The sequence below is a fragment of the Anguilla rostrata genome, chromosome 19, assembly GCF_018555375.3.
Source record: "Anguilla rostrata isolate EN2019 chromosome 19, ASM1855537v3, whole genome shotgun sequence".
Lineage (NCBI taxonomy): Eukaryota > Metazoa > Chordata > Actinopteri > Anguilliformes > Anguillidae > Anguilla > Anguilla rostrata.
In genome coordinates, this window is record NC_057951.1 from 15274729 (window position 1) to 15302328 (window position 27600).

Sequence of the window (27600 nt, forward strand, 5' to 3'; positions counted from 1 at the left end):
CACTGCACAGGAAGCCCTCTAATAAAGGGGAACCCGCCCCTTCTGCAGCTCGCACTGCACAGAGCAGGCTAACAATTAGCACGGAGGGGAGAGCTCAGAGTTAGCACTCTGCAAACCCTGAGATACGAGATATCAGATATGACATGACATATGACATGAGATATGAGATATGAGCAATGACATATGAGGCAGTTACTGCTAATACTATTTCTAATGCTACTGCTAATGCTACTGCTACCGCAACTATTAGTCATCCCAGATCGCTCACAGAGGGAGCAGGGGAACAGGAGCGCTCACAGAGCGAGCAGGGGAACAGGAACAGGAGCAGGCGCTCACAGAGCAAGCAGGGGAACAGGAGCGCTCACAGAGCGAGCAGGGGAACAGGAGCGCTCACAGAGCGAGCAGGGGAACAGGAGCGCTCACAGAGCAAGCAGGAGAACAGGAGCGCTCACAGAGCAAGCAGGGGAACAGGAGCAGGCGCTCACAGAGCGAGCAGGGGAACAGGAGCAGGCGCTCACAGAGCGAGCAGGGGAACAGGAGCAGGCGCTGACAGAGCGAGCAGGGGAACAGGAGCAGGCGCTCACAGAGCAAGCAGGGGAACAGGAACAGGAGCAGGGCTCACAGAGGAGCAGGGGAACAGCGCAAGCGAGCAGGGCAGGAGCGCTCACAGAGCAAGAGGGACAGGAACAGGAGCAGGCGCTCACAGAGCGAGCAGGGGAACAGGAGCGCTCACAGAGCAAGCAGGGGAACAGGAGCAGGCGCTCACAGAGCGAGCAGGGGAACAGGAGCGCTCACAGAGCGAGCAGGGGAACAGGGACAGGAGCAGGCGCTCACAGAGCAAGCAGGGGAACAGGAGTGCTCACAGAGCGAGCAGGGGAACAGGAGCGCTCACAGAGCGAGCAGGGGAACAGGAGCAGGCGCTCACAGAGCAAGCAGGGGAACAGGAGCAGGCGCTCACAGAGCAAGCAGGGGAACAGGAACAGGAGCAGGCGCTCACAGAGCAAGCAGGGGAACAGGAACAGGAGCAGGCGCTCACAGAGCAAGCAGGGGAACAGGAACAGGAGCAGGCGCTCACAGAGCAAGCAGGGAACAGGAACAGGAACAGGAGCGCTCACAGAGCGAGCAGGGGAACAGGAGCGCTCACAGAGCGTGCAGGGGAACAGGAGCGCTCACAGAGCGTGCAGGGGAACAGGAGCGCTCGTAGAGCGAGCAGGGGAACAGGAACAGGAGCGCTCACAGAGGGAACAGGAGCAGGCGCTCGTAGAGCGAGCAGGGGAACAGGAACAGGAGCGCTCACAGGGGGAACAGGAGCAGGCGCTCGTAGAGCGAGCAGGGGAACAGGAACAGGAGCGCTCACAGGGGGAACAGGAGCAGGCGCTCGTAGAGCGAGCAGGGGAACAGGAACAGGAGCGCTCACAGGGGGAACAGGAGCAGGCGCTCGTAGAGCGAGCAGGGGAACAGGAACAGGAGCGCTCACAGGGGGAACAGGAGCAGGCGCTCGTAGAGCGAGCGGTGCCCATTAGCAAGGACATGACAGCGCCCATCCAGCCTGCCTTCCCCGGAAAAAAAATGTCTTCTCTTTTAAGTGCAAAAGCAGAAGATTAGCATTTCCCCAAGTGCTTTCTGTTTTAGCCCGCTTTCTAATTAGAGGGACGATAACAGCACTGCTGATTGGCATTATAAAAGAGCCCGTTTGGCTTCATCTGTCCCAGGTGTGTGTCGCTGCTCCCCCCCCCTCCCCACGTACCCCAGCCTTACCTTCCCCCCCTTTCCTGTTCCTCAAAGTCTCCATCACAGGAATTAATAGAGATAAAAAGACATTACGAAAAAAGATCCTTCCCTGTCACATCTTATCATTACCACCTTTTATCAAAAGTACAAACTACACAAGTAAGTTTTTTTTCCCCTCCCTCTCTTTCGCTCTCTCTCTTTCTCCCTCTCTCTCTGTTTCGCTCTCTCCCTCCCTCTCTCTCCCCCTCCCAGAGCGTTTTGAAACAGGAGAGGAAAAAGGGTGAGAGAGAAAAGAGGAGAAGATTGAGCTCTGTCAATGGAGTGAATGCACTATTAAATCTGCCTCCACTACAAAGGTTAGCAGATCTGACTGTCAATACTGTCAGAGGAGAGGAGTGGAGACGGTTGGAGGGGGAGGGGGGGGGGGGGGCTGGTGGGAGGGGTGGGGGGGTCGCTTTGTGAGAGAGAGATACTTTGATATTTTGGAATGTTAGAAGGGTGAATGTGAAGAATTGGAGGTTGGGGATCTAATTACCCGAGCATAATTGGGGGCTAGGGAATAAGTTTGCCATCCTCTCTACTCACCGCAGATCAATTATGTTAAGAGAACATCTGTAAGTAGAGCTTAATGAGGTCCATTAGAGCAACATGTACTGCCTTCTCTAACTGCGCCTGTCAGCTGCGTGGAGGAGCCAAAGGAGGCTGCTAACTAGGGACTGAGCAGGAGCTTAAATACTGAGAGAGGCAGGCAGGGCCATACAGGTCTGAGCCAGGGAGCGAGAGAGAGAGAGCGAGAGAGAGGGAGAGAGAAGAGCGGGAGACAGCCAGTCGGCAAGCGGACAGAGAGAGGGCAGACAGGTGTACTTCTCCAGAGGAGCGGGGGTCTACGGTCGCGGTCTCGGGTCCTCCAGGTGCCCTACCTGCGTCAACTTTTCGGGTCTCCATCCCTCCCCTCGCCGCCCTCTCGCATCGCTTCCTGTTTTCGGGTGTGTGAACGCTCCTCGCCGGGCAACGTGTGAACGCCGTCGCCGGGAACGTGTTTTGGGTCGCGGGACGTGTGTGAACGCCGTCGCCGGGGCAACGTGTGTGAACGTCGTCGCCGGGGCAACGTGTGTGAACGCCGTCGCCGGGGGAACGTGTGTGAACGCCGTCGCCGGGGCAACGTGTGTGAACGCCGTCGCCGGGGGAACGTGTGTGAACGCCGTCGCCGGGGCAACGTGTGTGAACGTCGTCGCCGGGGGAACGTGTGTGAACGCCGTCGCCGGGGGAACGTGTGTGAACGCCGTCGCCGGGGGAACGTGTGTGAACGCCGTCGCCGGGGGAACGTGTGTGAACGCCGTCGCCGGGGGAACGTGTGTGAACGCCGTCGCCGGGGGAACGTGTGTGAACGCCGTCGCCAGGGGAACCCGCCATCACTGCTGGCGCTCGCTCAGCCCTGACCGCCCCTCACTAACACCGTGAATAACAAACAAGAGCCCCCCAGCGAAGGAGAGGAAGAACGTGAAAGAGGAGGTGGTGGAGAAGAGAAGAACATGCAGCTTTAGCCCAATTAAAGATAGAAAAGAGAGGAAGATCAGGAGGAGAGGAAAGCCTTCCGCTCCAATTCTTTTTCTAACTTTCGCCAGAAAGTAGCGGAGGAGGAGGAGGAGGAGGAAGGAGAGAGGAACCTTCAACAACTCCAATTCCACATCAGCAAAGGCCCTTTTCACAAAAAGGTAGGTTATTTATTTTCTTTTGTGTGCTGTTGGATTGGAAGATGTTTCCAGGGCTTCCTGTATTTGGAGTGGGGGTGTTGGGGTAGTGGTGGGGGGGGAGGGGGGCGGATTAAGTAGGCGCTTCTATGAAATGAAAAGTCTGAGAAGACCCTGAAAGGAGGCTCAGGCTAGGGTAATCGGACCAGGAAATAGCTCTTTACTTCAATCCTTTCGGAAAAGATTCTCTCCCCGAGACGCTGTAATTAAACTCTTAATTTAGCCGCTGCAGAAAGAGAAAGTGCCTGCCCTGCGCAGAACAACCTTCAGCCAGGGAGGCTGCATTAACCTGCCCATTCCTCTTCTCTCCTCCGCCGATATTCCCCCCGTCCTGCCTCCAGGGGGGTGAGTTAAAGAGAGGGGGGGAGAGCGGGAGAGAGACAGACAGAGAGAGGGAGACGGAGAGAGAGAGAGAGACTGAGAGAGATGGAGAGAGAGAGAGAGAGACGGAGAGGGAGGAGGAGAGGAGAGAGAGAGGTGACGGAGAGAGAGAGAGAGAGACGAGAGGAAGGAGAGGATGGAGAGAGAGAGAGAGAGACGGAGAGGGAGAGAGAGGGAGACGGATAGAGAGAGAGTGACGGAGAGACAGAGAGATGGAGAGAGAGAGAGAAATGCAGACAGAGGGGGCCGCTGCTCGGTGTGTTTGAGGGGGCAGTGAAATAACAAGCTGAGTTTCCCTGAGTGTTAATGATGTTCTTTCACTGGGGTGTCAGCAGAAAATGATTATATTCCACCTCTTGTTCGCCGGATCGCTTTGCACTGGCGGGGGTGGGGGGGGGGGGCGAGATCACCTCCTCGGAGCACATTAGGTACGGTTCTTCATCTTCCAACCCCCCCCCACCCCTCCCCTCCTTTTTATGATTATGTTTCCCTGTGAATAATTCATGTGATTACGAGAGAGGAGGAGCAGGGAGGCAAGCAAAAAGAAAAAAAGAGAAAGAAATAAAAAATAAAGTAAGGGGTTAGTGCTCTGCTCTCGGTCTTCCTGCCTCTCCTTCCGCACCGCGTCTCCTCCGCTCTCTCTCTAAAGCATCTCCCCGCAGATTGCCTGATTGGGCAGATAGCCGCTTTGAAATAATTTAATTCATGACAAACCCTAATTACTTGCAGGTAATACCCTGTCAGCTGTAATGCATTTCATCACTCATAATGGGGAGGGGAGCATTTTATGACCCATCTAATTATCCCTACATTTTAGGCTGAAAATGAGCGGTGTGGACGTGCATGCTAACTATCGCCTGGGCTCGGGCCCGTCTGTGGAACCTAATTCAGCCACTCCTCTCTCCAAACCCCCTTCCGTGGGTAAGAAGAGCATCGTCCCACAGATACCCCCCACCCCCCCACGCGCTCGCCCACTCCCCCACGCGCTCGCCCCTGCCTCACAGGCGGGCCGTAGGGGACAGGGTGGGAGGCGCGGCGCTGGGGCGAGGGTGAAGGCGTGTTTTTGGGTGAGGCGCTGCCCCAGACAGAAGCTCGGTTGGGGACTGACACAGGGAGCCCAAACACAACACTAATTAGAGCACCGGCGTCAGCGCTGCTGATGAACAGTCCTGCCGTTTCATTACAGGAATTATTTAAACAAAGATTTGCATAAACGCACTAATCAGTGACGGTAAATTAGCAGCCGAGTCTACGGGGGGGAACAGAGTCACTGAGGAGAGGAGGACACAGCGAGAGGAAGAAGACAGGAAAACAGAGGGGTGGAAGAAATAACAAAAAAAACGGTTCTCTTGGAAACAATATTCATTCATATTTTCCTAAGTCATTATGTTTTTGTTTAGATATCTATTGTTTCTCTTTCTTTATTGCCATCACTCATCATTTTCATCATTTTTCTCTCTCTCTGTCCATCTCTCTCTCATTCACTCTTACCCTCCCACCTATTCAAAATGCTCTTGTGCACTTGGCTGAGAGATAAAACAGTGGAAGTTGTGCTCTTGTGCTATTGGCTGAGAGGAGGAGCAGTAGGAGATGTGGTCTCCTGCTATTGGCTGAGAGGAGGAGCAGTGGGAGCTGTACTCTTGTGCTATTGGCTGAGAGGAGGAGCAGTGGGAGCTGTGCTCTCGTGCCATTGGCTGAGAGGAGGAGCAGTGGGAGCTGTGCTCTCGTGCCATTGGCTGAGAGGAGGAGCAGTGGGAGCTGTGCTCTCGTGCCATTGGCTGAGAGGAGGAGCAGTGGGAGCTGTGCTCTCGTGCCATTGGCTGAGAGGAGGAGCAGTGGGAGTTGGGGTGTTTTTCCAGGCCACAGGTAGCAGAGTGAGTTTGTGAATGAGGAGCCAGGAGAGCGTAGTGTAGCTTCTGAGGGGAGCATGGAGCGACTGCCACTAGAGAGAGCACTGGAGCTCCGGCCACGAGAGAACACTGACTGTCAACGGCCACAGAGAACACTGAGCCCCAGGCCATGCAGAAACACTGGCACGCACAACAGGGGCCCCACAGAGAAGCATGGAGCACACAGGGGCCACAGGAAACAGGTGAGCAACAGGGCCACAGAAACACTGAGCAAACAGCCACAGAAACACTGCAGCACACAGGGCCACAGAAACACTGCAGCAAACAGGGCCACAGAAACACTGCAGCACACAGAAACACTGCAGCACACAGGGGCCACAGAAACACTGCAGCACACAGGGGCCACAGAAACACTGCAGCACACAGAAACACTGCAGCACACAGGGGCCACAGCCACTAGCGCTTAGCCACGCTTCTCTACAGCCTGCCATCTTCACAAAACACACTGAGCAGTTTAAACACATCTAACTCCGCAAGCTACGCAGGGAGCTCGTGCAATTGCAGAGAGGAGGTGTAGGAGATATATTCATGCAAAATTATTAGCATTATTTGAATGCTGGAAATAATTTAAAAGAAATAAATAATAAGAGTGAGATTTTTCTTATTTTTGTGTTTTGTGCATGTGTGTGTGTGTGTGTACTTTGCCAGATACAGCACAAATATAATCATGACACTTCAGACCCACTGCAGAACAGCGTTTGCACCCTGGGTCTGTGTTTTGACAGAACATGTTTGGGAGCATCCAAACGCAGCCGTGCGGCCTGAGTGTTCAGAGCGATGGGTGAAAGCGTGACGGCTGGGCAGCCGGTGCTCAGGGTGGCACTGCCCGCCGTGTTCTGCCCGCCGGGCTCATTTCATCTGTCCATGGTAAAGTGATTTGTCATCGCTTTTGAAACCTAAGTGGATGTGTTTAAAAAAAATATATATTTCACTTAGCACAGATGAACACAGAATGTGTCAGTTATTACACTATATTCATTGTCATGTGCATGAAAGCTAAATTAGTTCTACATTCCTAATTTTACAAGTAAAAAATCATACCTGCATGCAATCAATTAAAATAAAGTCATGACGATGTAGTGCAGCTCTAATATTTAACCTTTCAAATAAAATACACGCAATTTGAAATGTTTTGACACTGTGGAAGATGAAATGTGTCTCGTACTGAAATAACTGCCGTTACACAGAAAACGGGGCAAATATCACACTGCAGACCAACATGTTTCATCATGTGCTTTAATCTTTATGAACATACACACCTGAAAATACTCCCAGACTCCTCTGCACCATTTCCGTTCACCTCAGAATTCAACAGCACACTCTAACGCCTGAATGACATCAGCACGTAACCGTGTGTGATATTCATCAATGTTCATAATACACGCATTCATATTCATAATACATATTTGGTCATTTATTTTATGCATTTTGGATTTTTTTTTTGGGGGGGGGGGGGGTGGGGTAGCACGCATCTCTCTAACTTTTAAGGGGGACACTTAAGGAGAAAAAACTGACCACACCCCCTTTTTGTGTCAGACACCACCTGACCTGTTCATCAAAAGCATGGTTCTCAAGAGGTCTATAAATTGCTTTCCTTTAAGACCTGTGTGTTTACCCTGAAAATGAATAGGGCCAAATGTGTGTGCGTGTGTGTGAGCATGTGTGCGTCTTTGCGAGTGTGTGTGTGTACGCGCAAATTCAAAATATTTTTTACACGGTCAATGGAAAATTATCAGCGACCATAAATGATCAATGCCGTTTTTCAAGTTTACTTGTCTACAAATATACCAGGTTAGATTATCAGGTTATAATTATTATTATAATTTCATATTGCAGTTTTCACATCTTCCACTAATAAATGATGGGGCTCAAACTCAACCTGTCAGTTTAAGAAAACTTTTCATTTACGCATCAGTGAGAAAAATTTGTAAATTTGATAAATATTCGATACGACAGGAGCTCGGTGTCCTTAAATAAACAATGTGACTAATACATACAAAAATTAATATAGATGCTTAATTAACGGAGAACAGAACACCATATAACAGTAAAGCACGAAAGAAGCTAAACAGAAAAGTGGACAGTAAATTCAGCGGATGCGTTTGTCTTTACCTGGTTTCACCCCATTCAACCGACATGGCGGGCGCGCGGTCCAAGTGTGATTTAATAAGAATCATTTAGCTGTGGCCGTCTGGCGTGCAGGCGGAGTGTAGTTACAGTAGTCTCGCACTCGTCCACGGGCAGACAACCGTTCGTGGGCCGAGAAGAAAGGAGACGCTGTGCCAGTCACACTGAGTGCCATCCCCCGCTTAGCCTAAGGGTTTTGCAAAAAAAGTCCTACTTTTCGTGCAGTAAGATACCACAGTAAATGTAAATTTTATTAACGGACCGCCTCGACCAGTGCAAGCACGAACCACCAAGAGCTGCGTACAGTAGCGTCGGCGGGCCAGGGGTCCGTGGACTAAATATCTTAACTATGGGGAAATCTGTCATGTCACCGCGATGGCATCGCGAAGTCCACATCACTGGCATCGTGCATTCAGCAGTGTGTGTGTGTATGTGTGTGTGAGAGAGAGAGAGAAAGAGAGAGAGCGCGTGCGTGCGTGCGTGTCCAAGAACGCGCTCGCTCGCGTTCTCGAGTTGCTCTATCTCGCCGTAATAACTGGCTGACCTTTTCTTTGCCGTGCTATGTCTCACCGGTGAGGGATTGGGCTTGTAGATAATAAAGCGCGGGTTCACTGTTCAACATCTCTCAGTCACTGATGGGCGCGTTGTTCCGAGCCCTCAGAATACCACGCGACAGCTGAGCAGCGGATGTAAGCGAACACCTGTAGCGCGGTTGCACAACAACCTGCTCGCGGATCCATGCGGACCTCATTATTTTTAAGTTAAAGATCTCACAGATCCGTCTGGGCAATGCCTGTTTTATGAACTTTAGCTCTGAGGGATATAGTTGGAAGCTGCACTACGGTGCCTGTTTTTAAGTGAGTCCTTCGCGTAAACTTGGCTAAGAAGGTGAGTAAAGGGGATTCTACACTTTTATGATGTGAGGATATGAGATTTTTTTTTGCTATTGCCTGTAGAATCGCGTAAAAAACTGCTCATTTTTTATATCAACACGTACGTTGGACATTGTTTTTGTTAATTTGCTGTTTTTATGTGTTGCCATAGGTATGTTTTTTACGCATATGGAAATTTTGTGGATACACACATTTTGGCATCGCCTGTTGTGGAGAGTTGAACACTCTTTTAAAATTCCGATTACTCAGACTGTCCTTTAGATTGATGGATCAGCGTTACTTCACACAATATCCTACCTGCGCTGTTTCAGGATAAACTGTGTGTTGGAAGGTAATCATTGCGCCGAGAGTACGGGAATTTCTGGAGTACTTTAAGAACGCAGTTTCATTTTAATGAATGATTGTGTATAAATGGGCGCAACCCCTATTCCCGTTAAACAGTTCAAGTTTTTCCCACAAAACTGGAGTGACACTCCATACATCTTAAAAGTGGTATTTCACACGTAACATGAAAAACGCAATAGCAAACACATAATAATTACACAATACTGATGATGATGATGATAATAATAATAATAATAATAATAATAATAATAATCATCATCATCATAATAACAACAAAAACAGAAAGAACAGCAATCGTTACAATATCAAGGATAAAATAAACCAGAAGATGCAGCTGTTCCCGTCTAAACCGCAAAAGCTGTCAAACAAAAAATGCATTGTAATTACATTGCGATTTACATACCTTAACTGTGGCACTCGCGTAGATTAATGCAGGACATTATCGTGTCGTTAATACGAACATATATTCATTCGATAAATGCCTGAATTCAGACACGATGCGTGGGTGATTGGGGTATTATATAAAGCTAGTGTGTTTTTATCGTAAGCATTGCAGTAAGCGCACCGAAGGCGCCTGTAACACGCGCTCGCATGGGGTATTGGAGGATTATGAGATTACGGCTCTGGGAAGGGGCAAGCATGTGCCTTTGTCATCCGCTGTCATTTGCACACCGCCGCGCGCCACGCACTGGCTGCTGCTCCGTCTTCCCATTCTCCAGCGCTGTTGTCACAAACGCGGTTTACGTGCGGCGTTGAGCGATCGCGAGCTCGTTTCTCCTTCTCGCCTCTCGGTTAGGCTGTTCGCGTTCTTTCCCCCTTTTCATCTTGGCATTTTGCGGCGAGGTTGGATTGTTACTTGGAACAATAGCGAGTAACCCTCGTGCATACAGCTGCTCACTTGAACCACAGAAGCGGAGATATCGCGTTTGGATTCTGTAGTTGCATGGTGTTTCGGGCGCGGAAGAGAATCAACAAATGCAGAAAAGGGAGAAAAGTTTCGGTAAGATGCATTATGTGGCCTTTCCTTCTGTTCCTTTTCCATTTCCCGTGAATCTTTTACAGTTTACTTCGCTCAGTGATTCGTGGCATGTTCTACAACGCGATGTGTGTTTACAGCATATACATTTCCCCCATACATACAGTTAATTATAGCCATTATGGATACATAATGGGAAATAATGTCTTCCATTTGTGTCAAATACTGTTTATTTGTGTTGCGGTTTCTCTCCTTGTTTAAAACCCGACAGGCTGTGCCAGTTGTTTTTGTGGGTTAAATGGTTAACATATTCCCACTGAAGAGAGATAAAGAGAATATTTGCATCAAAGACTGGCCACATTAACTCTAAAAGTGATTTCCACTGGTTTAGTTTCGTTGTACGCCAATCTGAATCGAAAACTGGGTTCGCGATCGCAAATCTCTTATTGGCCTTTGCCAAGCAGTAGCACTTTGCTACCATGGCAACTGTAATTAAACTGATAAGAGTGGGAAAATGTCAGCGTCTCCGTGTCCTGCAGCTGAGATGGAGAAGGGGGAATCAAATTGGCTCTTTGCTCCGTCTGGCGTGTTCTCGTCACTTGGTCGTGTATTGATTTCCCCGTGCTTAAGAAGCAGAGTATTATCGGTCTGATTTGGGACACGCGGACAGCAGTGGCGTTGGAAAATAACCAAAATAGTTTATACCGAAGCCGCGGGGTTCTGTGGGAAACGAGCAGAAACAACCCCTTTTAGGCCCAGTCCAGCGTTATTACTGCGAGGAATAGACTGCCCTATCGACAATTTGTTTTTCCTATGCAGGTCTAAAAACTCAGAACTAGGTGCAGGTGGCATAGTTTTTTGCGCAAAACAGTACTGGGTTAAAGGCTGAACAGATAAAATGTGTGTAAACGTGAACTGCATAGTTTGGGATTCAAACCTCTGTGTACCAAGGAGAGTTGACACTCTTTCGTTTGTTAATGAGTTGCGGTTACTTTGTTGTGTTAACCAGTCGAGCTGAGACGGTGCGCATGAGTGGCGCATAACAAGGCAGCACAATGGACGCGATCAACCGTGTGCGCCTTTTACGATCCGATCCAGCCAATTAGAAGCTCACCAGCTCAAATGAAATGAAATAAATGGGGCCTTCTCATTACCGCAAACACAACGACCCTTAAACCTTTTTGATGTGGGCTCTAGTTGTTTTCCCTAAAAATAAAAAATAAAAACTGTTGTATGACGCAAGTGTTCCTTAACACTCAAGAAAACAAAACGTTTTGTTTAAACGAATCCTTGGACCAAAGTATCAAAATGTTTGGTAAGAGCATAGAGTGAAGAGATTTCGGAGGACAGTGTGTTATTACGTAAAAGCATTATTAACGTGGCGCATTGTTGACATGCCACAAGTAGTTACTTTTGTTATTATATTATTTGGTATCCGGTCGTTGAAACAGTTCAGATTTAATGTAACTTTCTTTTACGCATTTCTGGCGAACATTGTCACTTTTCAAGGTTTTGTTTCAGCACCGAAGCAGCTGTGTCTTTTGTGCTTGTTATAACGGGTATCTGGAGCCAAGCTCTGTCTGTACTGTGGCGCGCTAAGCGCTGCCGTTTTTCATTGCTTTGGTGTTTCCACACAATGTTCATTTGTTTTATGAAATAAGTTACGAAAATGATTTTAAAAGTAAATATTAATATTTACTTGTACATACGTCAGATACTTAGCATACATTTTTAAAACACATTTAGCTTACACTTAGGATCAAGTTTCTGGTCTGTGGCTACAGTCACCAGGCTATTGCAATTACACTCCACTTAACCCCATAACATATATATGCCCTGTTCGGCCATCGTACTCTACAAGTAGTACTCTACTTAACCCCAATATAAGCCTTGTTCAGTACCTACACTGTGATCACTGAGACCACGATAAAAACAAAAAGTGCCCTGCATTGATAAATCTTTGATGTGCACAAGGACAATACCAAGGTATGGACTGTCACTTAACCTTTGAGGAGTAGGTTTTTTTGGAATGTTTTTACAAAATTCAGAGTCTGTGTTCTAGAACTCCACTGCTTTAAATTACCAGCAGCGACTGTTACATCAGCATTAGAACGTTCAGTTAAGAACGTTCTGATCACATATTTGTGACCTCACTACTGAAAGTGTTTAAAAAACAACATTTCATCGCAACATCCTTAGAATTTATGATAATCTGTCGAGCACATTCTGAGGACAGAGAGAGGGCAGAACGTGTGATTCAGCTGCAGCTGTCGTATGAGGTAATGTTCCAGCCCGGTGACTTTAGACTGTTCCTGTTTCAGGAGCTTCTCCTCATTAGTGTAATAGAATAGAGCCTCAACACATATGCAGCTACGCAGCCACAGTACATACAGAATGCATATGTTTAATGTTTTTTTTATATTCAGTAAAACTGGAATATGGATTTATTTTAAATGTTAACTACATCATTTAAACAAGCTTAAATGTATGTGCTTTTGACTGAAAGAGGAAGCCATGGTTAGTATTTTGTGTTTCAGTTAAAATATTGAGGACAGGCTTTTTCTTATGGGCACTTTTCTATTTGTGGGGATGACAATGATATCCATTTTAAAGATTGGGGAAATAATTATTTTTTGTAATCTGAAAAATATAATTTTAGAATGAATGTTTATATTTCTGTTCATGGACTATATGCAGTCACGACTGATGGATAGTTCATCAATGCTCAAGTCTTGCGTGTGAATTTTTAACTGCAATAAAAATACTTTATTAATATTAATACTTCATTATGACTCAGTGCCTGTAATGAAACAAGCTTGAACTTTCAGTACACACACATCAGCTCTTAAAAACACAGGATCCTGGAGCTCACACACGGCTCTGTGTTAATATTAGCTTAGAGCTTTGTGTATGGGAATGTCCAACACAATGATCCTGTCTTTTGGTGAAAGTAGCGGTGGTTTTGTATAAATCTGTTCACCCCCCCGGATTTACAATCTTAAATTCTAAACCACTCTCAGAATCAAAGCCCTATTTCCCCAACCAGACGAAAACAATTTCTCATTTATGTATCTTAACATTTGAGGTTGGTTTTTATAACCACATGTAAAGAACAGCATTTACAAGCTGTGTACAGTTCTGTATGCCTTTAGTCTATAAGGTACACGTGGCAAAACGAAATATTTTAAGTACACACAGACTTTTGGATGAGTAGTTCGGATGTGCTTCCTTTCTTTCGAGCAGGCCTTGCAGTTTGGGTGTGTAGGATATAAGGGGACAGGTCAGTGTTTTATATGAGAGCATATTTAATATTTCCATCTGCATAATTTTCACTTCCTTCTGAAACCTCAATCACAAGGAGGGTGAAGCAGTCCTCCTTCAGTCCGTGTGAAATGCACCTCTCACACAAACTACGTCTATGCTTGGAGCCTCTCTCACTGTTTTTACAAAGCTCACACACACAGTTATACTCAGAGCCTGACACACACACACACACACACACACACACACACACACACAGTTATACTCAGAGCCTGACACACACACACACACACACACAGTTATACTCAGAGCCTGACACACACACACACACACACAGTTATACTCAGAGCCTGAACCACACACACACAACACACACACACACACACACACACACACACAGTTATACTCAGAGCCTGACACACACACACACACACACACACACTCACACACACACACCACACACACACCACACACACACACAGTTATACTCAGAGCCTGACACACACACACACACACAGTTATACTCAGAGCCTGACACACACACACACACAAAGTTATACTCAGAGCCTGAACACACACACACACACACCAGTTATACTCAGAGCCTGACACACACACAGTATACTCAGAGCCTGACACACACACCACACACACAACACAGTTATACTCAGAGCCTGACACACACACACACACACACACACACAGTTATACTCAGAGCCTGACACACACACACACACACACACACACACAGATATACTCAGAGCCTGACACACACACACACACACACACACACACACACACACACACACAGTTATACTCAGAGCCTGACACACACACACACACACACACAGTTATACTCAGAGCCTGCACACATACACACAGTTATACTCAGAGCCTGACACACACACACACACACACACTCACACACACACAGTTATACTCAGAGCCTGACACACACACACACACACAGTTATACTCAGAGCCTGACACACACACACACACACAGTTATACTCAGAGCCTGGCACGCACTCTCTGGCTGGTTTTGCACACAGTGGGCTCTGCTCTGCGCTGCTCTCCCCTCAGAATGCATTTAATTTCCCGGCGTGACGTGGGCGGGGCCAGCCGATCGGCGGCATGCTGGTGCATTGTGGGAAAACAATGTGGCACTTAAGAGTGGAGCGGCCCCTGTGTGGGGCACGGACAAAGAGGGAGCCGGGTGAGGCAGGGGCGAGGCAAGGGGGGGGGGGGGGGGGGTTTGGTACTAATCACAGGCCCTGCTCCGGGACGCATTGTCAGGCCCTCACACACAGGCAGGGGCGCACAAAGGCCCCGGCCCACAGAGGAAGGGGACCGGGAGAGGAGACTCACATTTGGGAATGAGCTGCACTTGTCAGAGCGGGAGTTAGCCTGTGTGTGTGTGTGTGTGTGTGTGAGCGGGAGTTAGCCTGTGTGTGTGTGTGTGAGCGGGAGTTAGCCTGTGTGTGTGTGTGTGTGTGAGCGGAGTTAGCCTCTGGTGTGTGTGTGTGTGTGTGTGAGTGGAGTTAGCCTGTGTGTGTGTGTGTGTGTTGTGGGGTGGGCGGGCAGTTAGCGCTGTGGTGTTGTGTGTGGACTGGGAGTGCCTGTGTGGGTGACGGCTGGGAGCGGGAGGAGGCGGATGGTGGGGGGGGTGTGTGTTGTGGTGTGGACGATTTAGGCCTCAGGAGGGGCTGGTGTGTGGAGCGGGGAGCTACGTTGGGTGGTGTTGTCGAGCGGGAGTTAGCCTGTGTGTGTGTGTGGAGTGGGAGTTAGCCTTGTGTGTGTGTGTGTGTGTGTGAGCGGGAGTTAGCCTGTGTGTGTGTGTGTGTGTGTGTGAGCGGGAGTTAGCCTGTGTGTGTGTGTGTGTGAGCGGGAGTTAGCCGGTGTGTGTGTGTGTGTGTGTGTGAGCGGGAGTTAGCCTGTGTGTGTGTTGTGTGTGTGTGTGTGAGCGGGAGTTAGAGTCGCAGGCTTGCTTTCACCTGAGCTGCAGGTTCTGTTCGTCTCTCCGAGCTCTGGAACTGCTGTTATAACCTTCTCTAACGTGCTAAAGAACAGTGCAATCTAACGGAGAGCCTCCATAGCACTCTCAGCCGCTGCTCTTATACAGTAACAGGGTTTTAAATGAGGTGGTTTAGTTAGCAACTTGATCCGCAGTATTCCCAATCAGAATTAAAATAAGGGTGTACCATGAAATCACTGTTTATAATGCAATTCCATTTACTGTGCACTGTGTACTGTGTGTGGGTGGATGAAATCCAAAGAAAAAACCTATCCAAAATCTTTTTGTTTAATTCTAAGAGACTAGAGATCTAAATAAGGGGAAATTTGACTGAATGTTATCTAGGAAATTGACAATATAAAATTGTGTGACCGTGTGTGATTTAAAAAAATTTTTTTTAAGAAAGCGTTTCTGTGCTTATTTTTAGAATCCAGTATTTTTTCCATGTACATGTACTATAACACTGCCAGATGGACCTCCACTGAAATGCGCGTTGTTATAGTTACTGCCCTTCATGTTACTAAATAACGGAAATATTTGTCCTCCTAGTCACATGCATGGTCGTAGCTAAATAATGGAAATTACAGATTACAGTTATTGAGTAACAAAAATGACAATATCTAGGATATTGTACAGTAACAGTGTTGTACAGAATTAACTAAGCAGAAAGTAGATCATCAGAAGAAATCAGTTTTGCAGTTTTTGTTACACAATAATATCATCAATAAATATTATGAAAATCAACAAAACATTTAGTGTTAAATCAGCTGTGCTATAGTACAGCTTACTCTGAAAGAGTATTAGAATGATCCCTTGTGTAACTGTGTAAAAACCTCTGGGTTGAATGATCACGAGCACAGTCACTAAGCTTCTTTTGGCGAAGCAGCAGAAATGGCAATATCTCCTTACACCAGTACCTGCGTACCACGGCTAACGCTGGCGTTCCTGTGTACCGCGGCTAATGCTGGCGTTCCTGTGTACTGCGGCTAACGTTGGCGTTCCTGTGTACCGCTCGTGGCTAACGTTGGTGTTCGTGCGTACTGCGCGTGGCTAACGTTGGTGTTCCTGTGTACTGCGGATAATGCTGGCGTTCCTGTGTACCGCGGCTAACGTTGGCGTTCCTGTGTACCGCGGCTAATGCTGGCGTTCCTGTGTACCGCGGCTAACGTTGGCGTTCCTGTGTACCGTGGCTAACGTTGGCGTTCCTGTGTACCGCTCGCGGCTAACGTTGGTGTTCCTGTGTACCGCGGATAATGCTGGCGTTCCTGTGTACCGCGGATAATGCTGGCGTTCCTGTGTACCGCGGCTAACGTTGGCGTTCCTGTGTACCGCTCGCGGCTAACGTTGGTGTTCCTGTGTACCGCTCGTGGCTAACGTTGGTGTTCGTGCGTACTGCGCGTGGCTAACGTTGGTGTTCCTGTGTACCGCGGCTAATGCTGGCGTTCCTGTGTACCGCGGCTAATGCTGGCGTTCCTGTGTACCGCGGCTAATGCTGGCATTCCTGTGTACCGAGGCTAACGTTGGTGTTCCTGCGTACCGCGGCTAACGTTGGCGTACCGCGGCTAACGTTGGCGTACCGCGGCTAACGTTGGCGTACCGCGGCTAACGCTGGCGTTCCTGTGTACCGCGGCTAACGTTGGCGTACCGCGGCTAATGCTGGCGTTCCAGTGTATCGCGGCTAACGCTGGCCTTCCTGTGTATCGCGGCTAACGCTGGCCTTCCTGTGTATCGCGGCTAACGCTGGCCTTCCTGTGTATCGCGGCTAACGTTGACGTTCCTGTGTACCGCGGCTAACGCTGGTGTTCCTGTGTATCGCGGCTAACGCTGGCCTTCCTGTGTATCGCGGCTAACGCTGACGTTCCTGTGTACCGCGGCTAACGCTGGTGTTCCAGTGTATCGCGGCTAACGCTGGCCTTCCTGTGTATTGCGGCTAACGCTGGCCTTCCTGTGTATCGCGGCTAACGCTGGCCTTCCTGTGTATCGCGGCTAACGCTGGTGTTCCTGTGTATCGCGGCTAACGCTGGCCTTCCTGTGTATCGCGGCTAACGCTGGCCTTCCTGTGTATCGCGGCTGACGCTGGCCTTCCTCCCCGCAGGTATACAAATGCTCTCGGTCCAGCCGGACACCAAGCCGAAGGGCTGTGCTGGCTGCAACAGGAAGATCAAAGACCGCTACCTGCTGAAGGCGCTGGACAAGTACTGGCACGAGGACTGCCTGAAGTGCGCCTGCTGCGACTGCCGGCTGGGCGAGGTGGGCTCCACCCTCTACACCAAGGCCAACCTCATCCTGTGCAGGCGGGACTACCTACGGTGAGCCCCGCCCCCATCCCCCACCCTGCCCACTCTCAGCACAGGCCACGCCCACACACACAGACACATGCACCCACACACACTCTCACAAACACACATGCGCGCACACGCACTCAAGCATGCACACACACTCACATGCACACACTCACGCACACGTACACTCTTTCACACGCACTCAGTCACTTTTCGCTTGATTTGATCCATGCTGAGGCTTTCTGATTGAGTTTAAGGGCTGATTGGTCAGGTGTCTTTACGTTGAGCTGAAGGGTCACATGACTATTGCTCCCTCACTGGTCTGACTGATCTGAAAGACATCCTGATTGGTTTAAGTGCCCAGAAACGAATGAGACGGAGTGACTGTGTGTAGTCCTGCGGCAGAGTAATATCGGCCTGGAATAATCCCCAGACTTTAGGGCACGGCAGAGAGAAAACAGCCAGAGACAGATCGATTCTGTGCTGACGGACAGTCAATTTCTGTGTTTTTCACAACAATATTCATTCATTCATTCACTCATTCAATATTTGTTATTAGTTCAGGGTGAATTCAGGGTGTTTAATAATTGTAATAGATTAAAACGTTTTTTTCACCATGATTGATCCGTAATTTAGATAAACATACAGGCAGTAGAACACACCATAGGAAACACGCCACTAACTGTAAAAGCTGATCGGGGAGCAAAGCGTAGCACGACGCTGTTGGTTAATCAGTGGTCACATGGGTGATCCCCACTGTTCCGTCTGCTTTGTGATGTCACAATGAGGTCCGACTACCATGTGTCCCCTGTGCTGCCTCGCTGTGCTGTGTGTCCCCTGTGCTGCCTCGCTGTGCTGTGTGTCCTGTGCTGCCTCACTGTGCTGTGTCCCCTGTGCTGCCTCTCTGTGCTGTGTGTCCCCTGTGCTGCCTCTCTGTGCTGTGTGTCCCCTGTGCTGCCTCTCTGTGCTGTGTGTCCCCTGTGCTGCCTCGCTGTGGTGTGTGCCCTGCGCTGCCTCGCTGTGCTGGGGGGTGCGGGGGGACCGGACGCTGGGCTCTCTGTCCGGAGCAGGAGTGCAGGCTTAATTCTGACCCTCCGGCGTCTCCTGACCGTCCCGCACTCAGGCCGTGTCACAGACGCTCCTCGTGCCGCGACTTTCTTTTACTAAACACTGTGTCACTTTTCACACGGCCCCTGGCGTTATCATGCAGCCGCCATTATGCAGCGTATCAGAAACAACGCTGCAAATGGAACATCGTTTCTTTTTCTTTCTTTTTTACTGTATCAAAGGTTCAGATATGATTTTGTTTAGTCTGTATCAACAGAAAAGCACATCCATTGATCTGTGTGTTTAAAGAGAAAGGTTGTATTTTACCAATCAGTGTTTGGTGTGGCAGCTTGTGAAGGATCTGTGCTGTGCCGTACTGTGCTGAGCTGAGCTAAACTGTGCTGTGATTGGTACTTTGCTGAGTTGTGCTCTGTGCTGTGTTGTTGAGTGATCTGTTAGGGTTCCTCAGAATCCACACTGCCGTATGACACATTACTCCCCAGAATTCCACACTGCTGTATGACACATTATTCCCCAGAATTCCACACTGCTGTATGACACATTACTCCCCAGTATTCCACACTGCTGTATGACACATTATTCCCCAGAATTCCACACTGCTGTATGACACATTATTCCCCAGAATTCCACACTGCTGTATGACACATTATTCCCCAGAATTCCACACTGCTGTATGACACATTACTCCCCAGAATTCCACACTGCTGTATGACACATTACTCCTCAGAATTCCACACTGCTGTATGACACATTATTCCCCAGAATTCCACACTGCTGTATGACACATTACTCCTCAGAATTCCACACTGCTGTACGGCACACTGTGGAACCTGCTGAATATTTCTCTGAAGCTCACAGGGAGGCCCAGCTGTGTTACAGGACAGATGTGTGTTTGTTTATCGGCCTCTCTCTCTCCTCACCCCGGCCAGGTGAATTTAATTCTGCTGTGTGCATCATTTATGCAGATGAGAGCAGTGCAGTCTATCACAGAGCTGCAGCACACACGCTGCCTCTCACACGTGTACAGGATTACTTTCCCCTAAAATATTCATTCCTCAAGCAGCACCAAAATGAGAAACTAGCGCCTTCTATTTATTTGGGTCTTTATTTTGCACAAAGCACAGCACAGGTTCAGAAATCCTGGAACAGGATGGAGGCCCGAATGCAAACATGAAAGAATTATTGGACATCAGTAATTCCAGCATCTATTTAAAAAACCGCACGGGGTGGTGATGGGTTATTTATCTATTCATTCATTCTTTTTCCACTGCAACTTCAATTTTCCTCAAGAGTGGTTTTACGAAGATTGTAAATGCAAGCAAAACCACAGACCCGTCAAAATTTGTAGATTTATCAGTGCTGTGGCAAGCTGGCTACCAGAGAAAGATAAACACATTGTAAAGCATGGTTTGGCATAAGTGAGCACTGATGCCTTCTTACAAAGAAAGGCTTACTTAAAAAAAATAAAATTCTAAATCAGCACTGAGATCCCCCAGGCATCTGTTATACACTAACGTACAAACAAACCTAAATAAGGGTATCTTTAGTTAAATAAGAGTATCTTTGGTTCATACTGCCATTCTCACACGTGTGACGGTGTGTTTCACGGAATGTCAGCGCGGGGGTGTGTGTGTGTGTGGTCTGGGACTGCCGCATCTTTACTGGGGTGTGCGCCCGAGTCTGATGGGAAGGGATTTGGTTCTGAAAAGGGAGATACTCCCAGCCCAAACATAGTTGCCATTCATGAACACATGCGAGGGGGTGGAGGAGAGGGAGATTTATGGATGTCAAAGTTCAGAGTTATCAGGCACGGACGTGGCAGGCAGGCCAGTGGTGTGTGTAAGCGCGGGACGAGCGGATAACTGACAGAGCGGCGGGACGAGCGGCTAACTGACAGAGCAGCAGGACGAGCAGTTAACTGACAGAGCAGCAGGACGAGCAGCTAACTGACAGCAGCAGGACGAGTGGCTAACTGACAGAGCAGCGAGCTGCACGGCTAACTGACAGAGCAGCGGGACGAGCGGCTAACTGACAGAGCGGCTAACTGACAGAGCAGCGAGCTGCACGGCTAACTGACAGAGCGGCTAACTGACAGAGCAGCGGGACGAGCGGCTAACTGACAGAGCGGCGGGACGAGCGGCTAACTGACAGAGCGGCGGGACGAGCGGCTAACTGACAGAGCGGCGGGACGAGCGGCTAACTGACAGAGCGGCGGGACGAGCGGCTAACTGACAGAGCGGCGGGACGAGCGGCTAACTGACAGAGCGGCAGGCGGGACGAGCGGCTAACTGACAGAGCGGCAGGCGGGACGAGCGGCTAACTGACAGAGCGGCAGGCGGGACGAGCGGCTAACTGACAGAGCGGCGGGACGAGTGGCTAACTGACAGAGCGGCAGGACGAGTGGCTAACTGACAGAGCGGCAGGCGGGACGAGCGGCTAACTGACAGAGCGGCAGGCGGGACGAGCGGCTAACTGACAGAGCGGCGGGACGAGCGGCTAACTGACAGAGCGGCGGGACGAGCGGCTAACTGACAGAGCGGCGGGACAAGCGGCTAACTGACAGAGCGGCGGGACGAGCGGCTAACTGACAGAGCGGCTAACTGACAGAGCGGCAGGCTGCCTGAGCAAGGCAAACAGAGCAGGGCTACTGAGTAGAACCGAAATTAAAAGTTAAAGATTTCATGCATTTCCAATAAAAGCCGATTAAATTATGGCGTGACTCACCCGACATTCTGTCAGTGACCCTCGCTGGAATATGATTGGAGATTCTGGGTCATTGTCCTTCAAGGGTACGGGGAGAAGTAACCGGGTGCTCTGCCAGGAAATGCACTCAGAGAATCGCACACAGCTTCTGTACAAACAAAAACAAACAAAAACCATGAGTAAACTGGCAGATAAAGTGAACATGTCAAGAATGGGACAAACCTGGCACACCTTCAGAAAGGCCCTCTAAGATCTATTCAAATGATATCTGTAAATATCTATAATTTATTCAAATGATATGTAAATGAATTCAGATGAAGAGGGGAAAGGCGGGGCGGGGCGGGGCGGGGCGGGGCGGGGCGGGGCGATTCTGTTCCCTCGGAGCTGCCTGCTCTTCTGCAGCCCGTCAGCTGCACCTCAGAGACTGAGATCATGTCCACTGCAATCCCAAACTGTGAGACGCACGTGGGACGTTAGTTTAAAGCTGAACAGAACCGCCAGAAGCCGACTCGATGCCCCTGAGAACACAAGCAGGACGGGCATGTGCAAGGGCCTCTAAATGAGCTCGGAGCCCTGGGCTTACGGCCCCAGGCCCCTGGCCCCCTGCAGGCCCTTTGTCGGGACAGGCGTGAGCTCATTACAGGGTGCGTATATGGAGGGGATTTTAAACCATTAAACCTGCCGCTCAATGGTTTCCCCATTGCAGAGAAGTCCAGGTCAGTCCAGGCCCTGATCCAAGATTAACACCTCGTATATGAATCTCAAAAATGATTCAGTCATGGAAGCAGTCTGAGCAACACCAGAACAGAAAGGTAAAAATATCATGTTAACTTTGGAAAGTGCTGATGCTCCCCCCTGTTCCCGATATTAAGGCCTGATTTACTAAGACCTTTAGCGCATGCAAAGCCTTTCACACAAAACTAATAACACAAACAACGATTGGTGCAAAATGAATACCGTGACCAATCATTGGTCACGTTATTGGTTAGTGTGTGCTGAAGGCCTTAGTAAAGCAGGCCCACAGTGCACTGCTGTTTAAAGCTGGGAATGGCAGATCTATGGCATGCGAGAAGCCCATAAAACAGCGAGAGCCGAAAGGCATATCTGTGCTTACTAAATCTGTGGAACAAACATTTTATTCCGAGTTGTCAGCTGTAAATATTGGATCAAACCTACATCGACACGCTGACAAGCTCTACCCTCTGGCCCTATTTAAGATTTTAACACGAGATCGTCTGCTGCAGCTACAAAATACTGCAAACGGCTGACGTGCGCTCTCAAATACAAATAAATCACCGCAAACTCAACGCCCCAGAGTCAGACTTCAAATGCATTTGACAAATGGAAGAAGAATGGATCAAATAAAGTACGCAAGGCGGGGGATCGATGCGCCAGATTACAGCAGAAACATGCTACATGATTTCCAGATTCATTTTTACACCAAGAAATATTGACGGATCCCGTCGTAATCTACACAGAAAATCTGAGCGGTTATTCTGCCTCCATTTCTCACCCCCCCCCCCCCCGCCCCCCCGTGTCCGCGAGTGCGCTGCATTTGTAAACAGCCCCCGCTGGTAAATCTGCAAGTCCAAAGGGCGCGTGTGCAAGGTCGGCTCAGCGGACGCTCCGCGCCCCAGATGATGCTGTGTGTGTTTGGGGCCGGAGCCGCACCTGCGCTGCGATGGCTCGGGAGCGAACGCGGTTCTCTGAGAGGTCACAGACCCGCGCGCTGCACACGCCGCTGTCATCGCCGCCTTCAGCCTCGCGCCTGAAAAACATTCTTCTGCCATGTTTCCCACTTTGAGCCGACAGTTCCTTGGCAGTTATGGCACTGAGGACGAGCCCAAAGTTACCGCCCTTGAAATGTAAATGCATGGGGGGGGGGAACCCTTGACCTTCCAGTAATGCTTGATACAAAAGAAATATCTACAACGTGACTTGAATCAAAAGGAAATATTTTTTAAATTCAATTTTGTAAAGAACACGACGCGCGTGAGATCGCCGGGGCAACGTGCCGTGGTCTGGCAGCCAGCAAACACTCATTTTACTGTCCCTCTGCGGGACGGGCCGCTCACCTAACCCTGAGCCCAGCAGCCCAGGATGAGAGGGACAGGGCTCGTTTACGTCTTATGCTTTTTTACGCAGGGTTTGGGGTTTGGGGTTGAGGGTTCGGGGTTTGGGGTTGAGGGTTTGGGGTTCGGGGTTCGGGGTTAGGGATGAACACAGAGCTGAGAGGGGAGTGTGTGTAATGTCCTGGGGCAGCCATGGTGCTCCTTACAGCCTTGTGTACGCTCCTGTGCGACGCTGTTTCTCCTGCTGAATACGCACTGGTGTGTCTGTGTGAAACAGGCTTACACACTACACACCACCAGCTCTCAGCAGCGCCATTTACTGTCCTTCACAATAAAAGCTGAACGGCGGAATATTGATTAGGCTTAATTACTCAGCAATAAGAGTTTACTGAGATTTTTAATAGGCTACAATCAAACATCGCTCCCTTTTAAAAAATAAAACAACAAACACTTCTGTTATTTCGACATTGCTTTTGAGACTGACAATTCGTCAGTGTCTCACCATCTTTTACACATATGTACAGATGTATGTGTGTGTGTGTGTGTGTGTGTGTGTGTGTGCATATATATTGTAAAAACGCGCTCCTTCCTGGGATGCTCCTGCTGCAGCTGCTGGTGAAGGGGAGGCGCAGAGCTTTATCACTACAAGGTGAACTGCTCCCAGTGCGTGTTGTTATTAATAACTGTCAGCTGAGGGGTCAGGAGAGACGTCTCTTTAGAGGACCGTGGTGCTGCATGTAGGCCAGGGCTGGGCTCGCCGTAGAGCAGCCGCATCACGACGTCCTCCCGCTCGCTTTCGCCCCCCGCCCCGCGCGCTGTCCGACCCCCGCCCGCTTCCTCTCGCCCCCCCCCGGCTGTCCGACCCCCGCCCGCTTCCTCTTGCCCCCCCCCCCACACCCCCCGGCCCGCCTGACCGCCGTCCGCTTCCTCTCCCCCCCCCCGAGCCTCCCCCCCCCCCCCCGCTGACCGCGCTGCGAGGGCACTGGTGTTAAAATGGCAGTTTGGCGTGTCCCGGCTCATGCATATGCTAATGAGGGGGCGGGGCTGGAGGGCAGCACAGCGGCGTAGCTACACGCTAACTGCACGTGCGCAAACGCACAGAGCGCTGGAGCATCTCTCCCTGCGTACAGCGCAGATTCTGCAGATTCTTCTATATTTTGAAATAAGTTATTTTTTTAAGTCAAAGTTTGGGACAAATGTTGATTTAATCCAGAACACCGTTAGATCAATGCAAGCATTATTTTTTATATTTAAGCTAAAAATAAAAATGGGGAAAATGTGTTTGTGTTTAAAACAATAAGGCAGACACACACACACACACACACACACACACACAGTAAAAAGTAATTAAAGACAAATGCAGATTGAATCCAGGCTTGTGACTGTGAGTTAAGGACAAACACTTTTTTGTTTTTAAATCCAGGGTTCTTTTTTCTAGTTTACACACATTTTTGTTGATATTGGAACAAAACTGCAGAAGAGGATGAAAAGTCCCCCCTAAAGTATTCTGCTCACTGATATTGTTCTTTCTCACTGCGCTCAGGCGGACAGAGAGAGCGGGTGGCGGTGTGCGGGTAACGGTGTGCGGGTAGCAGTAGATCTGAGAGGAGCTCGCGCTCGCTGTGACAGGCCTACAGCCTGCGTAGCTCCTGCTCAGAGATCCAGCCGTCATGTCTGCTGTTTATTCTGCACAAGCTAACAGCAGCTGCCCCTGCTTCCCCAGCCTCAGCACTGCAAAGATACACCTTTCTGCCTTTATAGGGACATGCTTCACAAGCTCTGCAGATCAGCTCTGTACTGTGTGTGTGTGTGTGTGTGTGTGCGTGTGCGCGTGTGCGTGTGTGCATGTCACCGGAACACACAGTGTGACAGTTTTCAAAAACAGCTGACAGTTTTCTCTGAGCAATCAAAATGAATGACATAAATTGATATTAAAAATATAAACACTCTGTGTGTCTTTTTTGAGACGTACGTAAGAATAAATGTGGATTGAATCCAGGCCATTATGACAGTAAATTGTAATTAATGATACAATTCAGCTGGGACAACACATCAGGCATGTACCCAGATCCCAGGATGGGCGGGGGTGATGACACACGTACCCCTCCAGCTTTGGGAAATAATCTAATGGCCCCAGCCTATATTATCATGTTGTATTGGGTAGTACTGTTAGTGCCCCCCACCCCATATCAAAAAATAAAAATAAAAAATCGTAAATAAAATCTCGTTTGTTGTCCCCCCACAAAGCTGAAATGAGATCCATGTCCTGTAATTACATGAAAAGTATGAGCAGACTGGAGCAAATATTAATGTAGATTTGAGAGGCAAACTGCGGTTTCATTTCATAGCCCAAACCGAGCGAGCTTTGGGTGTTCAGTGGCGGATTCCCCCATCAGTTTGTATGCATTAGAGACCGGCTTTAATTTTCTCCACTGTAATGCAGACAGTCAGTTACATCGCTCAGATCTGGGACTGAAATTGCTTTTCACGGGTCAGGGTTCATCGAGTGGTCTCTGTGGTGCCGTCGCTCAGATCTCCCAGGGAGAAAACCCATAATCCCCCTCTGCATTACCTCCGCCACTACCTCAGCATTTCTGCTCCGCGTTGGGCGGGCCCCCACACACGCCTCTCTCTGATTGGTTGTGTGGATGTGATGTGAAAGACGTGACAGACTGCTCCTTTGGCCGAACGGGAGTGCTGAACCCCCGTCTCAGATCAGAAATGGCCACCCAGGAGCCCATGGGGGCTTGGGGGCGGGGGGGGGGGGTGAAAGTAACTTAGTGGAACAAATAACTTTCTAAATTTGTTGAAATTCCACTAATGCGTTAGATGCAGCCATAGCATACACACATGCATAGAAACAGCGATATATGTTCTGCATAAGATTCTCAGTGTTAAATCTACTCTGACAGAGTTCAGGCCATCAGGGGCCACGTGTACGATCTCAGGATCAGAGCTGATTTTACACTGCACATGTTTTTACACTTTGCCAAACTTGGCATTTGACTTCCCACTGTCGCTCATAACTTGGTGATGAGAGTCAGCTGCAGCAGCTGCTTGATTGGGCTCAGAATGGGGATGACTGCGCAGAGCTTAACTTCACTTCCTCTCCTTTATTTCCTTCACCCTCAGCTCTCTCTCCTCCCTCGCTTCCTGAGTCTGAGACCCCAGCATCGCCCGCATTAACCCTAATGCCCCCTAATAAACCCGCCTATGCTCACATCAAAGGGCCAGAAAATAGCCCACGTCCATCTGGGGGGGGCTGGGCCCCTCCTGAAAGAGCACCCCCACCCCACCCCCCAGCGGTGATAACAGCACCACTCCACCCCACCCCCAGCGGTGATAGCAGCACCCCCACACCCCCCCAGATGAACAGCACCACCCCCCCACCCCCCAGCGGTGATAACAGCACCCACCCCACCCCACCCCCCAGCGGTGATAACAGCACCACCCCACCCCACCCCCCAGCGGTGATAACAGCACCACCACCCACCCCACCCCCAGCGGTGATAACAGCACCCCCACCACCCCCAGCGGTGATAACAGCACCCCCCCCCCACCCCCAGCGGTGATAACAGCACCCCCCACCCCCCCACCCCCCAGCGTGATAACAGCACCCCCCACCCCCCCCACCCCCCAGCGGTGATAACAGCACCACCACCCCACCCCACCCCCCAGCGGTGATAACAGCACCCCCCCACCCCCCAGCGGTGATAACAGCACCCCCCCACCCCACCCCCCAGCGGTGATAACAGCACCACCCCACCCCCCACCCCCCAGCGGTGATAACAGCACCACCACCCACCCCACCCCCCAGCGGTGATAACAGCACCCCCCCCACCCCCCAGCGGTGATAACAGCACCCCCCCACCCCCCCCCCAGCGGTGATAACAGCACCACCCCCCCCACCCCCCAGCGGTGATAACAGCACCACCCCCCCACCCCCCAGCAGTGATAACAGCACCCCCCCACGAGACGGCAGCTCTTTGTCTTTTTAATTAAACGGGCGCGGGGTCGGGAGGCCAGCTGACCTTTGGCGGATTCTCATTGTGCGCCGTGTTGGCGGTCAGTCCCATCTGCATACA

At 49.8% G+C, this 27600-nt stretch overlaps 1 protein-coding gene across 3 annotated transcripts in view; it reads left to right on the forward strand.

Annotated features, from left to right (window-relative positions):
• Positions 1–3020: 3020 nt before the first annotated feature.
• Positions 3021–27600, forward strand: part of lmo3 (LIM domain only 3) — a 50161-nt gene continuing 25581 nt past the window's right edge. The window contains exons 1-2 of one of the 3 annotated variants that reach the window (XM_064318930.1): positions 3021–3446; positions 17486–17699. In XM_064318930.1, the coding sequence (XP_064175000.1) occupies positions 17494–17699 (206 nt within the window). In that variant the 5' untranslated portion in view covers positions 3021–3446; positions 17486–17493. Of the gene's footprint in view, positions 3447–8415; positions 8789–9637; positions 10139–17485; positions 17700–27600 lie in introns of those variants that run through there. The other 2 variants (XM_064318929.1, XM_064318928.1) reach the window with 2 other exon arrangements.